Genomic DNA, 22410 nt, shown 5'->3' with positions numbered 1-22410 from the left:
TTTTATTCATCCATTACCTCCATAGCTCATACCTTCTTTTTGTTGTTGTTGTTTTTTGCCTTTTTTTTTAAACCAAAGTTTCCTGTAAATTCACAGTTATCTTATTTGGACCTTACAGAGTAATCTGGAAAGCTATTTAGTGACTTTTGTAGTAAAGATTAAATTCTTGATGTGCTAAACAAACTTCAGTACAATCCACATATGATAAACCCACAAGGCAATTAAGTTCCCAAAGAAGACATTAATCTAGCCCACCACCTGTAAAAAAAAGAGCATGCTATCACTTTCCTCACAGACATAAACTAAGCCCATTTTTAACTGGAAGATCAGATTCTGAAGCTTTTCAAAGCAAACAGAATAAAAAGCAAAACAATGAAAGCAATGAGTTTTTTTTTCAGTTAACAGCTTTTTGTGAAAACAACACAATCCACCTTCAGCTGCAAAAGCAAAGTTCTGCTGTAAACAGTGTTTAAGGTTGCCTTCTGCTTCTAGCAAGGCTGATCCTGTTGATTTGAAGTATCCAGAATCTATCCTTAATACTAGACTCCTTTGCATTTGTTTGGGTTTTTGTTTTGGATTATGGTTGTAAAGTTACCACTTACTGTTGAAGTATAAGAAAAATGCCGAGCACCTGCAAGATGTTAAAATAACTAATAGTAATCCCCAAGAAGCAAAAGCCATTAAAGTACAAACTGGCAAGCTAAAACTTTAATGTTTTCCTAGTACTTTTGTGTAGCTAGATATCATAAAATGTCAATGTGCACATGTCAAACATGATGCTGTCCTGGGTTCAGCAGTAGCAGTCATTTTTCTTTTTCTTAGTAGCTGGTGCAGTGCTGTGGTTTTGACTTTCAGCCTGGGAACAGTGCTGATAACACCGACGTTTTTACCTGCTGCTCAGTCATGTTTAGTCTGACCAAGGACTTTCTGAGTCTCATGCCAGGAAGGAGGGGAAGCAGGGAGGGAGCAGAGACAGGACACCTGACCCAAACTAGCCAAAGAGGTATTCCATACCACCGCACATCATGCCTGAGATGTAACTAGGAGTTACCCAGAAGGGCCAGATCACTGCTCGGATCAGGTTGGCTATTGGCCGGTGGGTGGTGAGCCATTGTATTCTCTTCCCTTGTTATTTCCCTTATCATTATTATTATTGGTTTGTGTTATACCTTAGTGGACTGTTCTTATGTCAACCCATGGGAGTTACATTCTTTTGATTCTCCTCCCAGTCCCTCCAGGAACGGAGGGAGGAAGGGTGGGGGGGGGGGGGGGGTAGTGAGCGAACAACTGCATGGTTTCTGGGTTTAAACCATAACAGTTCCTCAGAGACACAGGCTTAACACTTCATACCCCATAATTCAGCTGCTTCTGGGTTATAACCAGCAATGGTACTCACTTAATTGCACTTCATCATTTTCATAGAATCACAGAACCATAGAATAGTTAGGGTTGGAAAGGACCTGAAGATCATCTAGTTCCAACCCCCTGCCATGGGCAGGGAAACCTCACTTAAACCATGCCACCCAAAGCTCTGTCCAGTCTGGCCTTGAACACCTCCAGGGATGGAGCATTCACAACTTCCTTAGGCAACCCATTCCACTGCCTCACCACCCTTACAGTAAAGAACATCTTCCTTATATCCAATCTAAACTTACCCTGTTTAATTTTAACCCATTACACCTTGTCCTATCATTACAGTCCCTAATGAAGAGTCCCTGCCCAGCATCCTTATAAGCCCCCTTCATATCATCCTAGCTACTTAGAGCCTGAAAATAAATCAGTATCTCAGGACTTGCTCCTCCTCTCCCCATCTGTGCCTTTGTTTCCATGCTATTATTTGAAGAGTTTTACACTACCTTCTCTGATCAAGCGCATGCCAGCTTGATCATGCTTTGCCATGCAATGCCATGCCTTGTAGGCACATGTCCTTTCTGAAGGAAATTACTAGAACCTTCAACAATGGACCATCTCTTGAAGGACTTTCAACCTGTTGAATCCAATGTCCCTCCTCAGAGATGTCCTGGAGCTCTCAAAACTTTCAGCAGTGTTGCTCAATCAACATTCAGAAACACGCATTTTGAAATACACAGAATACAAATTGGGAACAAAACTTAGGCAAAAGAAGTCAATCAGAAAGGAGTGGCATGTGTCATGGCAGCATCTCTCAAGCACTAAAGCATTAGCATTCCCTCAGCAAGATCTTTAAATTATAAATATACAGAAGTCTATTGGGTTTACACTGCAGAAAAGCATCACAACACAAACAAGCAAGTGTGCTTGAGGAGGCACTGTACACTTTCAGTGAACATCCTGTTTTCATACATCAGAGTAATTTCCACAAAGACAGTAAACAAATAGAAAGCATACATTTACAAAGTTTGCATTTCTGAAATACACTGCCAAAATAGTCACTAGAATAAGGGAAAAGTTTGGGAAGCTGTTTAGATAGGAAATATCATGACCCTTAATTTTTAAAGTGACTGCTAGCTGATACAAATTTTCAACTTTCTGGCTCCAAAGAGATGACAGTGGGGACTGAAATTTACTTAGCCTTTTAGCAGGGTCATATTCTCAGGTTTCAGGTTAGATGACAGGTTTAGAAATTCCCTGCCTGACTCGGCTTTCTAGAGTACTTAACCAATGCAACTAGCATACATTTCATTTTGAAAATGCAAGCTCCTACCACCTGTGACAATTCTCGCCTTTAGTTCAGTATTTTTAAGATATGTGAGAGCAGCGGACTAGCTCCAGAAATACCGTTCCAACAAAACCTAGTCCTGACAAAAACACACTGCTAGTACTTCCACACACATGAACACTTCATCTTATTTCCAACTACCTACTGCAAATTACACGCTCACCACTTTCCTCTTCAAAACCTGTCAGCCCGGGTCACAATACCAAAACTAAATGGGGTCCAGCAGAGGAATTTAAAATGGATTGCGTAACAAGGATATTGCTGAAAACACATTAAAATAAAGAGACAATTTGGTAGATCACTACGAGGTTACTCCTAGATTACCTGTGACCAGTTGTTTTCTTGCAAAAAAACACCTGCCTAATGCATGAAGTCAGGCACACCTCCAAGGTTAAGAAGGCGTGATTCTCCAGACCCGCAGGAGTGTAAGTGCTCCCGGCGGTGCCTGTCCTGCCTCCCCTGCGCCCCTCCAGAGTTCTCGGTGCGGAAGCACCGTCGGTGCCCTGCTCTCAGCCCCTCGCTCCGAGAGCCACAGGTCGGCAGAATCTGCGCTCCGCGAACTGCTCAAACTCGTCAAGTTGAGAAGCGGCTTCACAGGCAATCAGGGAGGCAATCAGCCGCAGGGAGGGGGAAGGACGGGAGGGCTCCGTACCAGTGCCGCAAAGAACCTCCTCCCGCTGTCGCTACCTGCTGATGAAGCCATCCCCATCGCCGTCGCAGGTCTGGAAGAGGCGTCTCATCCTCTCCTCCTCGCCCGTACTAGAGGTATCGCTGCTGCTACTGCTGGCGCTGCTCACCTCCGCGACAGGGGCCGCCGCCATCATGCGCCGCAGCAGCTCCGGAGGGGACGGAGTAGGAAGTGAGACTGCTCTAGGTGCCCGAGATTCTGTCCCAGCGCGCCCGCAGAGCACGGCCGCGAGCACAAAGCCGGGCTGAGAGCCCAACCCCGCGGACCCGGCCCGCAAACATGGGGCGAGCGGGCGGGCGGAGAGGCTGGGCCGGGCGCAATGGAGCCCCGCCTCCCGCAGCGGCGGGACCCCCGGCGACCACGCCACTACCCCTGAGCGCCTCGGTACGGCGGATAAACCCAGTGGTCGCTGCGCACTCTTCTCCGTTGGCCGCCGCCATCCTGCCTCTTCCCTGCTGGTACCAGAAGCCACGGTGGCACCGTGAGAGAGTGGCTTGCCCAAGCCAGGGTCAGCTGTCCTCATCATTAATTAGGGTATTGGAGTCCAGATACCAAGTGCTGGGCAAACCTCAGTCAGTCCGGTGGTCTGGGTATCTCTCCTTCTGTAGTGGGACAGGTCCTGCTCTCTGTCTCAGGATGCCTGTTTCACTTGAGCTGGCCTGTGGAAGCCAATTATAGGCAGATCACAGCAACCTCCAGCATCTTCAGAAGGCCTACGATTGCAGTCATGGTAGGAGCATTCCGGGGCAACAAGCCCCTCCTGACATTCAGCTCCTCTCCACTGATTAAATTTCACCTCAAAAGTACATAATTTGGCTTTCTGCTCTAGCAGTTGATCATCAGATGGTGCTCTAAACTTTTTCATGACTCACACCTATCCCCCTCTGTCTCCTTTGCATTTAGAGAAAAGTAATTTGCTTTGCAGTATTAATGTTGCCAGATGAAAAAGCTTCATTTCCTTTCATATCCTTGGCACCCTTTCAACACCTAATTAAGTTTTAATTAGTTTCTTCTCCTTATCCATGTGAAAAGAATTGATACACCAACAGCATCACTGGCAACATCTTTTCTCTCTACTGGGAATACCTATTTTGAGGAGTCCTAGAATGACATTTGCCTGTTTGATAGTAGCATTACAGTTCTTACTCCATCATCCCATGCTTAATAAGGTCAGCCAAGTTTTTCCTAGCCTATTTATGTATATGGAAAAAAAACCCCTTGTTATTATGGGCATGCATTTCTCTCATAGTATCAGGTATTATCCTTCCCCTACTACTTCAGTCTTTGAAGACAGCTTCTTCCCACATAACAACCTGATACTCCTTGTTACTGACAATGGTTCATGAATATGTAAAGTAAGCAGAATTATCACATATTGTTGCACAGTCCCTTTCAAGTATAATCACAGATGGCAGTAATTCTAACTTAATATTTACTGTATCTCGATTAAGTAAGTCATTACAAGACAAAGAGTCTCTATGGTGTTTTATTAACTAAAATTACTTGCAAGGGGAAGCATGTGCACACTTACACTCATGCTCTCCATCTCTGCAGTTTTCCAAATCGGGTTGCTCATGCTGATTCTTTCTGGATGACCAGAGCACTGGAATGTGATGCAAACACTAATTATGTGGCAGCTCACTCCTACAGCCATAAATGTGAATTTCAGATAGCAAAAACAAAACCAACCAAACAAACAAACAAAACCCCAACAAAACCCAACCAACCAGCCAAGTTAAAAACAGAGAACAAACTGTGCCGTAGAAGGTACAATCCTTCCTGAAGTGCATTTCCACTGTCCCTGGCAGGAAGGGTGCACAGTGTCCAGAAAGTTATGAAGAGAGAACAAAGATACTGAGATTTCCACTATTTTTATCAAAGAGAAAATGTTAAACTAGGTGAAGGCCTGGCTGAATGCAAAAGAACACTTCCTTTGCTGGCTGGCACAGACCTGTATGTAAAGGTCTTTTCTCAAAAGCCTGAGAGAAGACATAACTAATGGGAAGCTTGACCTGTGTTATCACACCATGAGAAACGTTCTATGCCACATTAGTATGGGCATGTTTGGATTCCATGGGCTTCAGTGAGGATGTTGCTACTCCTCCTTCCACAGGCCAGGCAGCTAGAGGGCAACCTCAAAGGTGGTGCAGAATCACACTTAGTATTTTTGGAAGTAAACTCAGCAAAACAGAAGACCAGTTTACACAGCTGCCCCAAGAAGTGGGCTTAGGGCACTATTCTGCCCTCACTCCTTTCTTTTCATACACTCAGTGCAGATCACACTCACTGCAGGAGGCAGTACCCAGGCAACAACTTCTCAAGAAAATCTTCCTCCTTCTTCACCGGAGCATGGAACTACTCTGTGTTCAGGAGATTTTGTTGCCCGAATGCTGACTTCTGTAATTTGTATCAGCAGTTTGGGAAGAATGATTTATTGATTGGTTGAACTGGTTTTCAGGTATATTTATAGTGAAAGCCAAGCAGATAGCAAAACAAAAACCAAAACAAGCAGATAGTAAAAATGTTCAGCGTGCCAGTACTTGCTCACCTTTACAATGTGTTAAATTCAAACACTATTAGTTTACTGAGTCAGGCTTCCCTTTATTTCACTAGTGTTTTATGAGTTCCTGTCTTAAACTCCTGCAGGCAGATTAACATCTAGTGTAATGGTATAAACAGAGTTACATTAGCTGTGAATTCAGGCTGCAGCTTTATTTTCCAGCAGGAGTATTTAAAAATAGTTCTTTCTCCATGTGTACTCCACTGAGTACTTTGAGTCATGTCTTTTTATTTGAGTGACTACACTTTTTTTTTTCCCCCACACTGGAGAATCAACACAGCAATAAATGTTGCAAGCTATGTATTAAGAAATTTGTCATGCAGCATGCACTCAGGCAACATCGTGCTCTTAACTATATAGGTGAGACCTAACTTAACAACTAGTTATCTCTGTAAGCTGTTATACACACAAGATTACAAGTTGAGGTCAGAATGGGGCCTCAGGAATTTTGCAGAATCACATGGGTTTTTTCTGTAGAAAGGCAAGACGATGCTGTTAAGACACATATGAACTGGTAACAAAACTGGGCTTGTAATTAAACATTTCTGACACGACTATTTCAAACAAGTTATGATCTTTCATTTCTTACTGTTGATACTAAGGAAGACAGAGAGACATGAATTTGATGAATGGACCACTCGGTGGATAAAGAATTGGCTGGATGGCCACACGCAAAGAGTTCTGGTCAACGGCTCAATGTCCATATGGAGATCACTGATGGTGTTTCTCAGGGATTGGTGTTGGGACTGATCCTGTTCAACATCCTTTGTCAGTGACATGGGCAGTGGGATTGATGCACTCTTAGCAAATTTGTTGATGACACCAAGCTGTGTAGTTCAGTTGGCACACTGGAGGAAGGAATGCCATCCAGAGGGACCTTGACATGCTTGAGAGGTGGGCTGATGCCAACCTCATTAAGTTCAACAAGGCCAAGTACAAGGTCCTACACCTGGGTCAGGGCAGTCCCAGGCACAGCTACAGGTTGGGTGGAGAAGTGATTCAGAGAAGCCCTACAGAGAAGGCCTTGGGGGTATTGATGGATGAGAAGTTGATTATGACTCAGTTTTAATGTGTGCCCTTACAGCCCAGAAACCAACTGTGTGCTGGACTGCACCAAAAGGAATGTGACCAGCAGATTGAGGGAGGTGATCCTTCCCCTCTGCTCAGACCCCACTTGGGATTACTGTGTGCAGTTCTGGTATCCTCAGCATAACAAGGACATGGAGCTATTGAAGCAAGTCCAGAGGAGGTCCACAGGAATGGTAAGGGGCCTGTAGCACCTCCCATATGAAGACAGGCTGAGAAAATTGGGACTGTTCAGTCTGGAGAAGCTACATGGAGACCTCATAGCTGCCTTTCAGTATCTGAAGGGGGCCTGTAAGGATGCCAGAGAGGGACCCTTCATCAGGAACTGTAGTGATAGGACAAGAGGTAAGTAATGGGTTTAAACTTAAACAGGAAAGATATTCACTTTAGATACAAAGAAAACTCTGTGCTCCAAGGGCAGCAAGACACTGGCACAGGTTGCCCAGAGAAGCTGTGGCTGCCTTATCCCTAGCAGTGTTCAAGGCTAGGTTGGACGGGGCTTGGAGCAACCTGATCTAGTGGAAGGTGTCTCTGCCTGTGTCAGGGGGGTTGGAACTAGATGACTTTAAGGTCCCTTCCAACCCATTCTGTGATTCTGTGGTAGAAGGAATCCTTACATTGTTAAGCTAAAGAATTTAACTGTTCATATTATCATAAATGGGATGTGCTCTGACATGCCAGTGCTAAACATCGCAAAAAACGGCTATAATGAAGTAGCATTAAGTACCGTGGTTGCTGACGTACGGGAACCCGGGAATCGGCCATGAGCAGGGAACCCCTCACAGGCTCTGAGTTCAGGCGGGCGTGCCGGCCTTTTAAGGGGACGAGGGCGCTGCAGGCAGGAGATAAGGGGTCGCGGGCGCTGAGGAGAGGCTGGCCCTGCAGGTGGGTGGATAACGCCGCAGGACCCGCCTTCCGCCGCGCCCCCTCCAGCCTCCTACTTGCGTGCCCTGCCCCGCGCGTGACGCCACGACGCTGTGCGGTACGTCTCAGTGCCTGCTGGGGTATTTCCTGCTCTCGCTTTCCCTTCGCAATCTCCGCAACAGCGCGTGGCGCCGCCTTGGGCTGGCGCTACCGGCTCTGGGGCTATGTCTCGACCAAGTAGTGTCTCCCCACGGCAGGCCGGTGGGCGTTCGGGTACCCCCACTCCGGCCGGCCCTGCTGCGGGCCGCGGCCGACGCAAGAAGCTGAAGGATATCCGCGTTGATGAGGAGGTGGAGATCGCGGTGAACCTCGCCCTGGAGCGCTTCCGATACGGAGAGGAGAAAGGTGCGTTGCTGCAGCCCGGCCATAGGGGAAAGACGCGGCGTGAGGCAGGTGCGCGCCGGGTGGGCGCGTGGCGGCGGGAGGGCTGTGAACTCCTGATCTGGGCCGGCACCGAATGAGGCCTTCAGCGGGGTGACTTGCACCTAGGCCCGGAGGCTCGGTATTGGTTCAGCAGCAGAAGCAGTTCCTCAGCCCCTTCCTGCCCGAATACTTCGCTTGCAGATATAAATCGCAGAATAGTTAAAGGTACTGTAATTCTGTCGTTCACGGCAGAGTATGATAGATTTGGAGATTGAAAAACTCGTAGCACTGAGCTAATACGTCAAGGATACTGCATGTTGTGTAGTTAATTTGCTTTTTTTGATACCTTTCTAGAAATGGAATTTCCTTCTTCTTTCACTAGTACTGAAAGAGCATTTGTTCACCGTCTCTGTCAGTCTCTTGGACTGATATCTAAAAGTAAAGGGTAAGTTGGAGTCTGATTTTTATTTATTGTTTTAATTTTTTGGTGCAAACGTATGAGTAGTGTTAAAAATATCTGTGTTTCTAGCGTATCCTGTGCTGTTGCAGGGAATAGTGCCAGAGGCCAAAGTTTAGAAAGTAACATAAGCCCAAGGGTATTTGTGCTCTGTGTTATGTCTACTATGTCTACTAAAAAAACTTGTGATGTGCTTCGTTTGAAATAGTAGCTTGCCTTTGTTTTGTGGATTTCATGGGTCCATGAAAAAGTCTTGATAAGCCAAAATCTGTTCTCTTTTTCACACACAACTGTTTGCCCAACGATTTTGCATAGAATCTCATACCTTGACAAGATAAAGTGTAACCTGGAGTAGCACATCCAAAGGAGGTTTTTCTGTTGAGAAGTGCAGAAGGGGGTTCATATGCAAGCATGATAACATTTCTTTTTCTTACCCTTCTCTGATCTTTTGAAGATAAAACCTATGTTCATTGACCTAATGAGCTTGCTTGAAAGCTGGGAATCTGTTTTCCTTGGGAGTTGAGGTGCCAAAGCAACAGGAAAGGGAAAGTTACAGGAGTGTCACATATAACTTGTCTCTGTGTAGACTTTTGTTAATCTGTAGCAGCATTTGCTGCTCCTCATTTTTGGTCATAGTTAATGTTTAGTAAATACAGATAAGTGTATTCAGCACTGATTGTATTGAATGTATAGCTTGGTTTCAGAAGACCTTATTCAAGTATAGTGCTGTTCCAATATGGTTCCAGTCTGAGTGGTATAGCTGATTTTTGCCACAGGTGCCTCAAACAGTAAATTTGGCTGAACTTGCATATCTTTGCAGCATGTTTTGGAAACACGGAGTGTTGGAGTTGTCAGATATTTGCAGATAGTTAGCAGGAACATGCTTAGGTTGTACAGTACCTGTGCTTATAGGCTGTACAGGTGTACCAGGTAAACCCTTCTTGAATCCATCTTGATTCTTTTAGAAATTTGTAGCTGTTTCTGAGTGGTTCCATATTAGATTCTGTAGTATTATCGGTAATTGTTTACATAGACTATCTCAATTTGGAAGGAACCCATAAGAATCGAGTCCAAATTCCTGGTCCTCTCAGGACTACCTAAAACTAAACCATATGACTTAGATCATCATCCATATGCTCCTTGAACTCTGGCAGGCGTGGTGCTGTGACCTCCCTGGGGACCCTGTTCCAGAGGCCACCCACTCAGTGAAGAACCTTTTCCTGATGTCCAGCCTGAACTTCCCCTGACACAGCTTCTTGGTGTGACCTTTTGTGAACTCTGAGAAGTAATTTTCAAAGTGTTGATACATTATTGTAGCCCAGGTACAAGACAGTTCAGTTTCATATGTACTTTGCATTTTAGTATCATTGTTCAGTCTGAGAAGAAACGCAGTGTTATGGTTTGGACTTCGCAGTGTTATGGTTTGGACTTTGGCTCTAATTCTATATTGTAAATCTTTGATAATTAACACCCTAGGAGTCTAATCTGTTTTACTGAATTTCCTTAAGGCTTGGAATATCACTGCAAGGCTGCCTGTTATGTCTGTTTGCTGATAGACATAACACAGTGATAGGCTTTTACAGAAAGGTAAGCAGAACAATGTTACATTATGAAGGCCTAATCATAGGATTATGCTGGGTGTAGTCATCTGAAGTCTGCAGTGTCTGTGCTGTACTACCTTGTGTGAGTGGAGAGTGTTTTTTATGAAGGATATTGTGGATGCTTCTGTTATTTTTGTGTTATGCCACACAGGACATTATTTGGAAGTTTCTAGATACAGCATTGTATGTGAAAATAATTTGGCAGCAGTCTTGAAAGAATCATAGAATGGTTTGGGTTGGAAGGGACCTTAAAGATCATCTAGTTCCAACCTATCTACTGTGGGCAGGGATACCTTCCTCTAGACCAGGTTGCTTCAAGCACCACCCAAGCTCAGCCTTGAACACTTCCAAGGATGGGGCATCCACAGCTTCTCTGCATAGCCTTTGCCAGTGTCTCATCACCCTCACAGTGAAGGATTTCTTCTCTATATCTAATCTAAGTCTACCCTCTGTCAGCCTAAAGCCATTCCCCCTTGTTCTGCCACTACATGCCATTGTAAAAAGTCCCTCTCCAGATTTCTTGTAGGCCCCTTTAGGTACTGAAAGGCTCTTGTAAAGTCTCTCCAGGGCCTTCTGTTCTCCAGGCTGAGCAAGCCCAGCTCTCTCAGCCTGTCTCCATAGCAGAAGTGCTCCAGCCTTCACAGTGTCTCCATGGCCTCCTCTGGACTCACTCAAGCAGGTCCATGACCCTCCTTGTGTTGAGGGCCCCAGAAATGTATGCAGAACTGCATGCAGAACTGCAGGTGGGGTCTCATGGGAATGGAGTGGAGGGGGAGAATCCCCTTCCTCGACCTGCTGGTGTCATGGTTTAAACTCAGTCAGACACACAGCCACTCTCATTCCAACCCCCCTCCTCCCCCCAGCTCCCAGAGAGGTGGGAAGGAGAATTGAAAGAATATAACTCCCACGGTTGAGATAAGAACAGTCCAGTAATTAAGGTATAACACAAATCACTACTGCTACCACCAGTGATGATAACGGAAATAACAAGGGAAGAGAATACAATGGCTCACCACCCACTGGCCAATACCCAGCCTGACCCAAACAATGATCTAGCCCTTCTGGGTAACTGCAACCAGTTTATATACTGGGCATGATGTGCTGTGGTATGGAATACCTCTTTGGCTAGTTCGGGCCAGGTGTCCTGTCTCTGCTTCTTCCCAGCTTCCCCTCCTCCCTGGCAGACCCGGAAAGTCCTTGATCAGAGTAAACATTACTGAGCAGCAGGTAAAAACATCGGTGTTATCAGCACTGTTCCCAGGCTGAAAGTCAAAACCACAGCACTCTACCAGCTACTAACAAGGAGAAAAATGACTGCTACTGCTGAACCCAGGACAGCTGGTCACACTCCTTTTGATGCAGCTCAGTGTACAGCTGGTTTCTGGGCTGGGAGAGCACACCAAAGCTGGCTCATACCGAGCTTCTTGTCAGCCGGCACCTCCAAGTCCTTCTCAGGGCTGCTCTCAAACTGTTCTCTGCCCAGCCTGTATTTGTGCTTGGGACTTAAGAATTATGGTTGAAGATCATTAAATAGATCTAAATAGGTTGCATATTCTGAAAGTACCTTTTTTGTTTGTTTGTTTGTTTGTTTTCTTTTTCTCCCCTGCCAGAAAAGGAGCAAATCGATACCTGACTGTGAAGAAGAAGGATGGATCAGAACTAGCACATACAATAATGACTTGTGTCTTGGCTCCCTGTACAAAACATGCTGTTCGGAATTTAATTCAGAGATTTCCTGTAACAAATAAAGAACGAACAGAACTTCTGCCAAAGACAGAGCGAGGAAACGCATGTGCTGTTGAATCTGGTATGTTCAGTGTGTCTTCTGATACACACTTGTGAATCAGCACTGCGTAAAAAAAAATCCAGCAACTCACAACCCAACCACAAAACAGCCCCTTTTCTTTCCTGTCTCTACCATACCAACTGACACCCTCTCCCACCACAGACCCATTAATTTTCTTGACTTTCAGTTGTCAATATAGGGTCTTTTAAAAGTGGTGTCATGAGGAACTTAAGCAGTCATGTCACTCGTGTTCCCATATCTCCCCTGTGCAAAGTTACTTTTGAATCTTTAAGCCAGATCCAGACAAATTTATTTGGAAGTACATTTCTGAAATGTGAGGTCCTACATGTTCCGTGAGGTGAGATGAGAGAAAAAGAAGTCTTACCATGACTGTAAGAAAACCCTTACGAGAAAATCAGTCTGGCTTTTCTTAAAGAAATTAATGTTTTCCCAAAATAAGTTGTCTTTTTTTTTTTTTTTTTATTTTGTCATTTTCTAAAGTAGATTTGGTCCCTCTGAAACTACCATATAAACTTCTTGATTTCTACAGTATGAAAGAATTCAGTGAAAGGCAAACTTCTGATATATTATGTTTTTTTCTAAACAATGCTTTTAAGAAGGTTATTGCTTTAACAGTTATGAATCTAAGTTATGTTGTGTTTCTGCGTGCAAAGCTGGGTGTAGTGCATGTAAAACAGTTGTACCAATATGCCTTGTTCCTTTGGATATTTCTGACTAACAGCATTTCATGGTTTAAGTGCTTCTTTTGCTGATTTCCTTTTTCAGTTGTTTCAGTTGTTTAATAGGATTGCTTAATGAACAGAGTGAAACTATAATAAAAGCAGTTCCTTATGGATGTAAGGCATAAGGTGATGAATACTGTAAAATTTATCTTTCTTCTCCAGAATGGTTTTTGGCTCTTTCATCTGTTGGCCTGCATCTGTCTTGAGAAGACAGTGCTTAAAATTTAATATATTAATCTGTTAATCCCATTAAAGATGTATAATTGGATTTACAACAAGCTCTTCATTCTTCTGGAAAAATAATTATTGAAGAATTATAGAGTAGCATTTGCAGTACTGAATTTGAAGTAGTCTTCTACAAAGATATGCAGGTGCTTTGGCTACTTAAGCATTGCTTTCTAATACATGACAATGTGCTGCATGGGTTCAGCGGTTCAAGTACAGCATGGTTCAATCTGTATGGTAAGACAAATCTCATGGACTAGAGCAATAGGTTATGTAAAACTTACTGAAAGGAGGTCATAAAAGACCAGGGAGGATATGAAAGAAGACATGTGAAAAAGGAGTTTTTTCTAAGAAGACGTGCTTGTCAGTTTGGAATAAGTTAGGGGCTTAACTGTACAGTGAATATTTCTGGACACAATATGGAGGTGTGAATATGTAAACTTGATAAAAGTCCAGGAAAATATGCCAGGCTGCTTTTCTTAGGTTTAGTTTCTATTTCTGTTTTTTCTCTTCATGATCTTTTTTGACTTTGAGCAATGCACTGGGATAGTCTGGCTTTGTTTAAAATATCTATGAAAGTAAAAGCTCATTTGAACAATATTTATTTCAAACATTGTAACAGAATGTGTTGTTACAAATATGGCTTTTAAATGTGTGATGAGCTTTTCACTTCATCAGTAGGGGTGCATATAAAATCAGGAATATTCATTTTTATGTACTGTTTGAAAGCAGTGTTTTAGTGACCTTTTGTATCTAAGTAAATTGACAACTTCTCTTACAGAAAACAGAGAAGTGAACAAGACAAGCGGACGACTTAACAATGGTATACCCCAGGTTCCAGTGAAAAGAGGGGAATCGGAATTTGATTCCTTCAGGCAATCCCTACCAGTTTTTGAAAAACAGGAAGAAATTGTCAAAATAATTAAGGACAATAAAGTTGTTTTGATTGTAGGAGAGACTGGATCAGGAAAAACTACTCAAGTATGTTTCTTTAATAAAATAACAAAGATAACAGTATTTATACAAAACTATTGCAAATTTTATGGTATTTCTGTAATACAGGATTTCTTTGTTAGTTTTGCTGTGTAGTTGAAAGTATAATTCATTTTCTTGCTTTTGAAATACTATGCCAGCAGATGTGTACTAAAAGCATAATAGTTCTGCACAATTTTCTGATAAATACTAGGTTTTCACTAAAATAGTGTAAAATATTGAAGGAAAGGGAGCTATGATTTTCCTAAGCTATCTTCTTTCCAAAGCTAGTTCTGCTCTTAATGTCTAGAGTAGAATATTACTGTGTTAAAACTTTCTTTTTTTCTTTTAATAGATTTTTCTGAAGCAGAGGAAAGCTTTTGAACAACTTTTGTAACTTTTTAACAAATTAAACTTAAAATCAGAAATGTATTTTCAAGTACAATTGCAGTGATAATTCTATAGTGAATTCTTTTGCTACCTGTGTAATATTGAGATGCACTTCAGTTGTTTCACTGTGGTAAACAAGCTGACTTTATCAAACTAAAAAGTAAATTTAAACCACTTTTTTACAGATACCTCAGTTCCTTCTTGATGACTGTTACAAAACTGGAACTCCTTGCCGTATATTTTGCACTCAGCCAAGACGCTTGGCAGCAGTTGCTGTGGCTGAAAGAGTGGCAGCAGAAAGAAGAGAAAAGATTGGCCAGACAGTTGGTTATCAGATCCGATTAGAAAGCAGGTACTACTTCTTAAAGTCAATTGATCTTATGTTGGTATCTTTAGTCTTGTATACATTTAAACCACAATGTATTTGGTATGCAGCCTAGCAAATAAAGTATAGGCGAGTTATGTTATTTCAGGTCATGGAATATTTAAGAGTGAGAAGGACAGTGTCTGTCCTGTATTTTGCAAGTTCTTGTAGTCAGTTGTCTTTAAGTGAATTGCAGGTGCTTTGTCTGGATTTCTTTTTGGGTATTGTGTGGAATTCCTTGTCTTTCAGATCAAGTCTACACTTTCCTCTCTTTTTCTGCCAGCTTAACAGGTACTGATCCAGAAGTTCTGCAGGTTTAACAATAGATAGGAAGACCTCCATGCTGTAATGAATGCTGTGTAGTGAAAGTTCATAGGGGACGTAAAAAAGAAAAAAGCAGTGTTTTAATATTGAGCATTACTTACCAGTACAGTTTGGGTAAAATTTACTGTTTCAGCTTTGATGTTTAAAGCATGAAGTGACACAAAAGTAGAGATTTCTAAGTCACCTGAGGAATTTGCTCCTAAAGGAGAGCAGGAATTGATGGAAGTCTGAAGGTTGTGTGCAGTTCCTACATTCTGTGAACTGGGAAGGTAGTGGGATTTCCAGGAATGAGCAGCAGTTGATCTGTGAGTGAGAAGATGGCAAAAGGTATAGCTGTTGCTTGTATGGATGAAGATGCTGTTTATCTAATGAAAATTAGTGCACTCGAACAGCAAAACCAAGTTAAAGAAGAATTTGAATATGTGTACAAAAGTTTACAAGGCTATTAAGGGATTAAAAGAACTAGTAAAGATGAATTGCAAATAAAATGGATGGTTAATATGTGGAAGTATGATGCTGGCTGAAGCAGAACAAAGTATAGGTCAAATTAAAATGGAAGAATTACTGGAAGCAGTGCAGAAAATCCTGCTTAAGAATCAACAGATTAAACTCAAGAGAAAGATCAAAAAGGAGAGATGGCAATATTTTCAACTTTGGGCAAAAAAGATGTGGGCTGGAGGTATTTACAATGATCTAAAAGGCTACTGAAGAAGAGGGAAGAGTAGAGATGGGTAAAACAAAGGAGGGATGAATTCCAAACTTAGAAACAAATACGCATATAATGACAAGGAACTCACATCTTCAGGGAAAGAACTGTAGAGTACAATACAGAGCAACTTGTTGGTGCTTAAAATGGCAGTGCTGGAGAAAATAATGGCAGTTGCTGGTTTTACTTGAACAGCAAACTCTGCCAGAGGTATTAGAATAGTCACTTTTCAAGATTTTGAAATTCTTGAAAAAGCATTTGAAAAGGATCACCTGATTTCTTTATGATTCAGTCACATACAGTGTATTGGGTTTGTGTGGCAAGGTTTTGATAGAAGGGGTCTGTCTACCTGTGAGAAGCTGCTAAAAGTTTCCTCCATGTCCAACAGAACCAATGCCAGCTGGTTCCAAGGAAGACACATTGCTGTCCAAAGACAAGCCTGTCAGTGACAGTGGTGGGACTTCTGGGATAATGTATTTGAGAAAGGGGGGTGAAACCACGAAAAAACCCAGCCAAACTGTGCAATTACAGCTGGAGAGAAGAGTGAGAACATACGGTAATAACAGCCCTGCAGACACCTAGGTCAGTGCAGGAGGAGGGGATGAGGTGCTCAGGCACCAGAGCAGAGGTTCCACTGCAGCCCATGGAGCAGCCTATGGTGAGGTAGGTTGTGCCCCTGTAGCCCAGGAAGGTCCATGGTGGAGCAGAATTAACTTACAGCCCATGGAGGACCCCACACTGGAGCAGGGGGATGCCTGAAGGAGGGTGTTATCCCATGGGAAGCCTCTGCTGAAGCAGGGTCCTGCTGGGACCTGTGGCATCATGGAAAGAGGAGCCCGCACTAGAGAGGTTTGCTGCAGGACTTGTGATCCTGCAGGGACCCATGTTGGAGCAGTTGCTGAAGAACTTCAGCACCTTGGAGGGACTCATGTCAGAGAAGTTCATAGAGGACTCTCTTGTGGGATGGACCCCATGCTGGAGCAGGGGAAGAGTGTGCGGAGTTGTGGTTTAATCCCAGGTGCCAACTAAATACCAAGCAGTCACTCACTCCACTGATCTTGCTCCAGGTGGGATGGGGGGGAGAATCAGGAGAAGGTAAAACCTGAGGGTTGAGATAAAAACTGTTTGCTGATTGAAGTAAATACAGTAATAATAACAATAGGGAGCAAAAAAAAGAGACTTAAGAATAAAATTCAGGAAAAACAAGTGATGCACAATACAACTGCTCAATACCCACTGACTGATATCCAGCCCAACCCAAGGAGTGATCAGTCCCTACTGGTATGATGTGCTGTGGTAAGGAATACTCCTTTGGCTAGTTTGTGTCAGAGGTCCTGTATCTGCTTCCTCCTGGCTTCCCATGCTCCTCCTCACTGGCAGAGCATGAGAAACTGAAAAATCTTTGATCATCGTAGATGCTACTGAGCAACAACTAAGACATCAGTGTGTTACTGGCATTGTTCTCAGGCTGAAGCCACAACAGCACTGCGCCAGCTACTGGGAGGAAAACTAACTCTGTCACAGATGGAAACCAGGAGAGAGTCATCCCCCTGAGGAGGGCTTTCAGGGGGATGAGACTATGTGGCTGCAAGCCTGCTCTGTGTCCCTCTGTGCCACTGCGGGGAAAGAGGTAGAGAATCTCGGAGTAAAGCCCAGGAAGACAGGAGGGGTGGGGGAAATATTTGGTTTTACTTTTCATTATGCTACTGTGATTTGATTGGTAATAAATTAACCTAATTTCCCCAAGTCAAGTCTGTTTTGCCCATGATGGTAACTGATGAATGATTTCTCCCTGTCCTTGTCTTGACTCATAAACCTTTCTTGGTATTTTCTCTCTACTGTCTAGTTGAGGAGGGGGAGTGATAGAGCAACTTTGGGCTCCTGGTGTACAGACATGGTCAACCCACTACACAGAGGGAAATCATAGAATCATAGAATAGTTAGGGTTGGAAAGGACCTTAAGAACATTTAGTTCCAACTCCCCTGCCATGGGTAGGGACACCTCACATTAAACCATATCACCCAAGGCTTCATCCAACCTGGTCTTGAACACTGACAGGGATGGAGCATTCACAACCTCCCTGGGCAACCCATTCCAGTGCCTCACCACCCTGACAGTAAAGAATTTCTTCCTTATATCCAATCTAAACCTTTGTTGTTTAAGTTTCAACCTGTTACCAATTGTTTTATCACTACAGTCCATAATGAAGAGTCTCTCCCTAGCATCCCTATAGGCCCCTTTCAGATACTGGAAGGCTGCTATGAGGTCTCCACACAGCCTTCTCTTCTCCAGGTTGAACAGCACCAACTTTCTCAGCCTGTCTTCATATGGGAGGTGCTCCAGTCCCCTCATCATCCTCGTGGCCCTCCTCTGGACTTGTTCTAACAGTACCATGTTCTTTCTATGTTGATGACACCAGAACTGCACACAATACTCCAAGTGAGGTCTCACAAGAGCAGAGTAGAGGGGCAGGATCACCTCCTTTGACCTGCTGGTCACGCTTCTTTTGATGCAGCCCAGAATACAGTTGGCTTTCTGGGCTGCAAGTGCACACTGCTGGCTCACGTTCATTTTCTCATCGACCAAATAAAAGACTGTATCCAAGCATATACTGAAGAACTGGAATCCCCAATGCAGTCCATACTGAATTTTCCAGTAAATTAGACAACATGCAGAGGTTCTCAAGATTCTGTTTCACTTGCTTATTTATTTTTATAAATTTAAATCTCACTTTGTTAGTAAATCCATTGTCTGAAGTTTTGGAGCATAAGCACCAAGGTTGCTTAGGCACTCTCTGGGAGTAGTCATACTTTAAAAGAAATAGTGTGCATGGATTCTTTGATGAGAGAACTAATTCTACTTCTGGTGAGCAGGTATTAAATCCTTTAATTTTCAGTAAGTGGTGGAAAGCTAGCCACATTTAAATGGTACAGGAAACTGAAGAATGTTTTTGAACTGTTCAATAGGGTTTCTCCAAAGACACTTTTAACGTTTTGCACTAATGGCGTACTACTTCGCACACTGATGGCAGGAGACAGCACTCTCTCGACTGTGACACATGTTATTGTGGTAAGAATCTTGTTGTATTTCATGTGACAGTATGTGTTTCTGACAGTATGTGTTACTTGTTAGTTGGAAGGTGAGATCTTAGTTTTCTTTATTAGTTTGCTGAGCATATAAAGTGTTTTTGTTTGGTTAGAATCTAAATTAACATTGGAGCCTTACTGAATCTTGTAGCATGTACATTTTTGATTTTTTAAATTGTTTTTGGTTGGTAAAAGTATCTTATTTTATGTCCATGCCAATAATGAATTTTGGAATCATGATGCAGTTTTGGAGGACAGAGCTCTTAAGTTTATTTTTCTGAACTGCCTCTGTCAGAAAGCAGAAAAGCCCTAGGGAGGCTAATGTAGATATATGATTCAGTGTAAGCGTGTGAAAATTTCTTGTGTCGTGTACTTGTTTTAGCTATACCAGGTTTGCAGTCTGTTTGTGCAAATGTTTTCAAGATAATGAGTAATCTGATTTTGAGCACATTATTTAAGTGTATTTGCTTACATATATGTATGTAAATACTTCTGTTGTGGGGTTTGATAAATCAGTGGAACCAGAATGCTTACCACAAGTTCTTCCCTGCTAAAGATTGAAAAATTCATAATTTTTGGTGCTTGTCTGTTAAACTAAATGGAAAAAAGTATAATGATTTATACATTATTGGCTTCAGCCTAAAATGTTGTGCTTGTATCCCTGCTTTGTAAGTTCATAATATATACCAAAAGAGAATACACCAGCAAAGATGATTAATCAGTCATGTGCCTTAATTGATGATAAACTTTGTGCATGACTTAATGCATTGAAGCAATTTAACTTTTTTCTGATTATGTGGTATCATACATTTCTTTAACTGCTCATCAATTATGAAGCGAGAATTTATTAAAATAAGCTGTGCAGGATTTGGGTTTGTATTATTATCTTGAAAATAAAATATAGGAATTCAGAAAGTTTCAGAAATTCACTTTAACCTCTGAAATCAAGGTATGTGTGCAGTGCAATCTGCTCTGGTGTCTTTATAAAACCTCTTGAAATAATTTTTTACTTCTGTATAATTTTTAAAAAATTCTCACTTAAACTAGACTTACACATTTTTATGCATTTATAATGTGCTGGCAAATTATGTCTTTTAGTTCTTTTTAAAAGTTCATATTTTTTAAAAGTTATTATTTTGGATCTGTGATGTTTACCTGCTATTTGTTTTTTGTTTTCTGTTTTATTTTCCCCTTTTGTTATAGGATGAAGTACATGAGAGGGATAGGCTCAGTGACTTCTTGTTAATAAAACTGAGAGATTTGTTGCAAAAGCACACTAATTTAAAACTAATTATTTCTAGTGCTGCTCTAGATGCAAATCTCTTTATTAGGTATTTTGGAAGTTGCCCAGTAATACACAGTAAGTATTTATGTAAACTCTTAAATCTGAGTATACTTGCCCTAGGACTTAGAGATCTTAAACTGTAGTAAACCAATCTGAGTAAGGGAACATAGATTTATGTTCCCTTTTTTTTGTTCGTCTTCAGCCTCCTGGCTTGCAAATTTTCTGCATGGTTGACTGCTCTGGCATCTTGCAGTCCTCTTCTTTTTTAACGATGTCAAAGTGTAACTGTTTTGAGAAGAAAGTTTTAAGAGAAATGCTTTCTTTTCAAAACAGTCCGGTAAACTGTCTGCATGTTAGCCTTTTTGAAGAAGTTCATCAGGCTCAGGACATGGATAGGATCACTTTCTTCAGAATCTTCTCTACAAACAATCTGTTTATTTAAGTGAATGTTCCTGAAAAAGAAGTCTGGTAGGGTTTTTTGAAGACTGAAGTGTTTATTTCTAGTTCCCAGTTCTGAATTTCTGCCTAGTAAAATAAGGCTTGTAGACTGTTGAAGAAGAATCTGGAAATTGCACAATTTCAACGTTTTCCAAATTTTTCTTTGGAGAAGGGAAATCTCAGTTATAATTGTTGTTTGGCTTTCCAGTTTACTCTTTTTGTAGCTTCCTGTTCATTTGTTCATATGTTGATTTAAGAAATTCTGATGGCAACCTCTTCAGTTTACCTGAGTAGTTATATTTTTATCACATACTAGTCTTCACAGACTAATCACAATTGAAAAGATACTTTTCCTTTTCCAATTTTGAGAATTAAGAATTAGCAGAGGGTTTACATACTTTGTTAATGTAATGAAAAAGGTTTGATCCTCCTTCAATATAGCTGACAAAATCCTGACCACAGAAAACAGCATTTTGTAGTTGTGGATTCCTGTGGTACACAGAGTTTGTGATCGGTGTTGGAAGACCTCCTCTCTGACAGCTTCTAAAAATATGTTGAACTGTAGCTTGTGTTTTCTGTAAAAAAGGCCTGAGTAGTTTAAACTCAGCTATGGCAAATGTCTGCTAACAGACAACAAATCAGAATCTAGGGATTTTAATTCTTACTGTAAAAAATAATCCTTTAATGTCCATAAATAAGCTCTAGAAAACAGTGATACTGAAAAAGAAATCAGGGTAAATTATTAGAAGATAAAGACTACTGGAATGTCTTATTCATCAGAAAGTATTTAGTCAAGAACACCAAATTTGGCTGAGGTGGTTGAGGAAACTGAGAGAAATCCCATCTCCTCATATACTCCTCATGAAAAAAAGTAGTTTAATACAAAGGTGCCAGTTTGCCTGTGGGATCTTATACTAAAGCTGTATTAATTGTTGTTAGATTTTGTAAGCCAGGTGACAGTTCTACACAGTGAATTCTTTTTTGTAACCCTAAACAAAAATGGTTATATTCTTTTTCTCATTTTGATAAAATTTCAATTAATAACTGTCAAGAGTATTTCTTGCTGTAACACAATAGAATTGATCAGTGATAAGCAAAGTACACAGCTGATGTTTCCCTTTTAAAATGTTGTTTTGTAGCCCAGAATTTTAAGAAAATAAACTCCAGTGAAGATACTCTTACAAGACATTTATTAATACTGTATGAATTATTTATACTTTCAGTACAAGGAAGACCTTTTGAAGTTAAAGAGATGTTTTTGGAGGACATTTTACGAAGCACTGGGTATACAAACAAAGAGATGGTAAAGTACAAAAAAGAGAAGCAGCGAGGTTGGTGGACTTCTTAATTACTAGGTTTGGCACTGAGTCTCACTGATTGATTGAACAAATAAATAGAATTTTTCTCTGTTGAAATTTCATGGTCAAAATATTAAATGAGGTATGGTTAGATGACAGCAAGTATCTTTAACTTCCCAATGCCTACATTATTGAAGTAGATTATGCAACTTCAAAAAGAAAGTTTTTCACTTTCAGTGATTACATTGTATTTGATTTCAGTTGATAAATGTTAAATTTTTCCTCATTATTAAGGAGTTGAATTGCATATAACTGGGGACTTCGCCCAGATGAAAACTGTAGAAACAGAAGATACTAGGTGATGACCTTTGGATGAAAATAGAAGTGCAGCCATTAAAGAGGGTGTGATTTTGTA

At 41.7% G+C, this 22410-nt stretch overlaps 2 protein-coding genes across 2 annotated transcripts in view; one reads left to right on the top strand and one right to left on the bottom strand.

Annotated features, from left to right (window-relative positions):
* Nucleotides 1–3522, bottom strand: part of MCC (MCC regulator of WNT signaling pathway) — a 202095-nt gene extending 198573 nt beyond the window's left edge. The window contains exon 1 of the mRNA XM_005142071.3: nt 3386–3522. Coding sequence (XP_005142128.1) covers nt 3386–3522 — 137 coding nt within the window. The remainder of the gene's footprint in view (nt 1–3385) is intronic.
* Nucleotides 3523–8005: 4483 nt separating this feature from the next.
* Nucleotides 8006–22410, top strand: part of YTHDC2 (YTH N6-methyladenosine RNA binding protein C2) — a 34601-nt gene continuing 20196 nt past the window's right edge. Inside the window, exons 1-8 of the mRNA XM_005142073.3 lie at nt 8006–8301; nt 8674–8764; nt 11988–12184; nt 13913–14112; nt 14679–14845; nt 18855–18957; nt 20178–20334; nt 21921–22028. Coding sequence (XP_005142130.1) covers nt 8121–8301; nt 8674–8764; nt 11988–12184; nt 13913–14112; nt 14679–14845; nt 18855–18957; nt 20178–20334; nt 21921–22028 — 1204 coding nt within the window. The 5' untranslated portion in view covers nt 8006–8120. The remainder of the gene's footprint in view (nt 8302–8673; nt 8765–11987; nt 12185–13912; nt 14113–14678; nt 14846–18854; nt 18958–20177; nt 20335–21920; nt 22029–22410) is intronic.

Source organism: Melopsittacus undulatus, chromosome Z, assembly GCF_012275295.1.
Source record: "Melopsittacus undulatus isolate bMelUnd1 chromosome Z, bMelUnd1.mat.Z, whole genome shotgun sequence".
In the NCBI taxonomy this organism is placed as follows: domain Eukaryota; kingdom Metazoa; phylum Chordata; class Aves; order Psittaciformes; family Psittaculidae; genus Melopsittacus; species Melopsittacus undulatus.
Note: the sequence above shows the minus strand (reverse complement) of the source record. Positions and strands in the feature narration are given on the sequence as shown.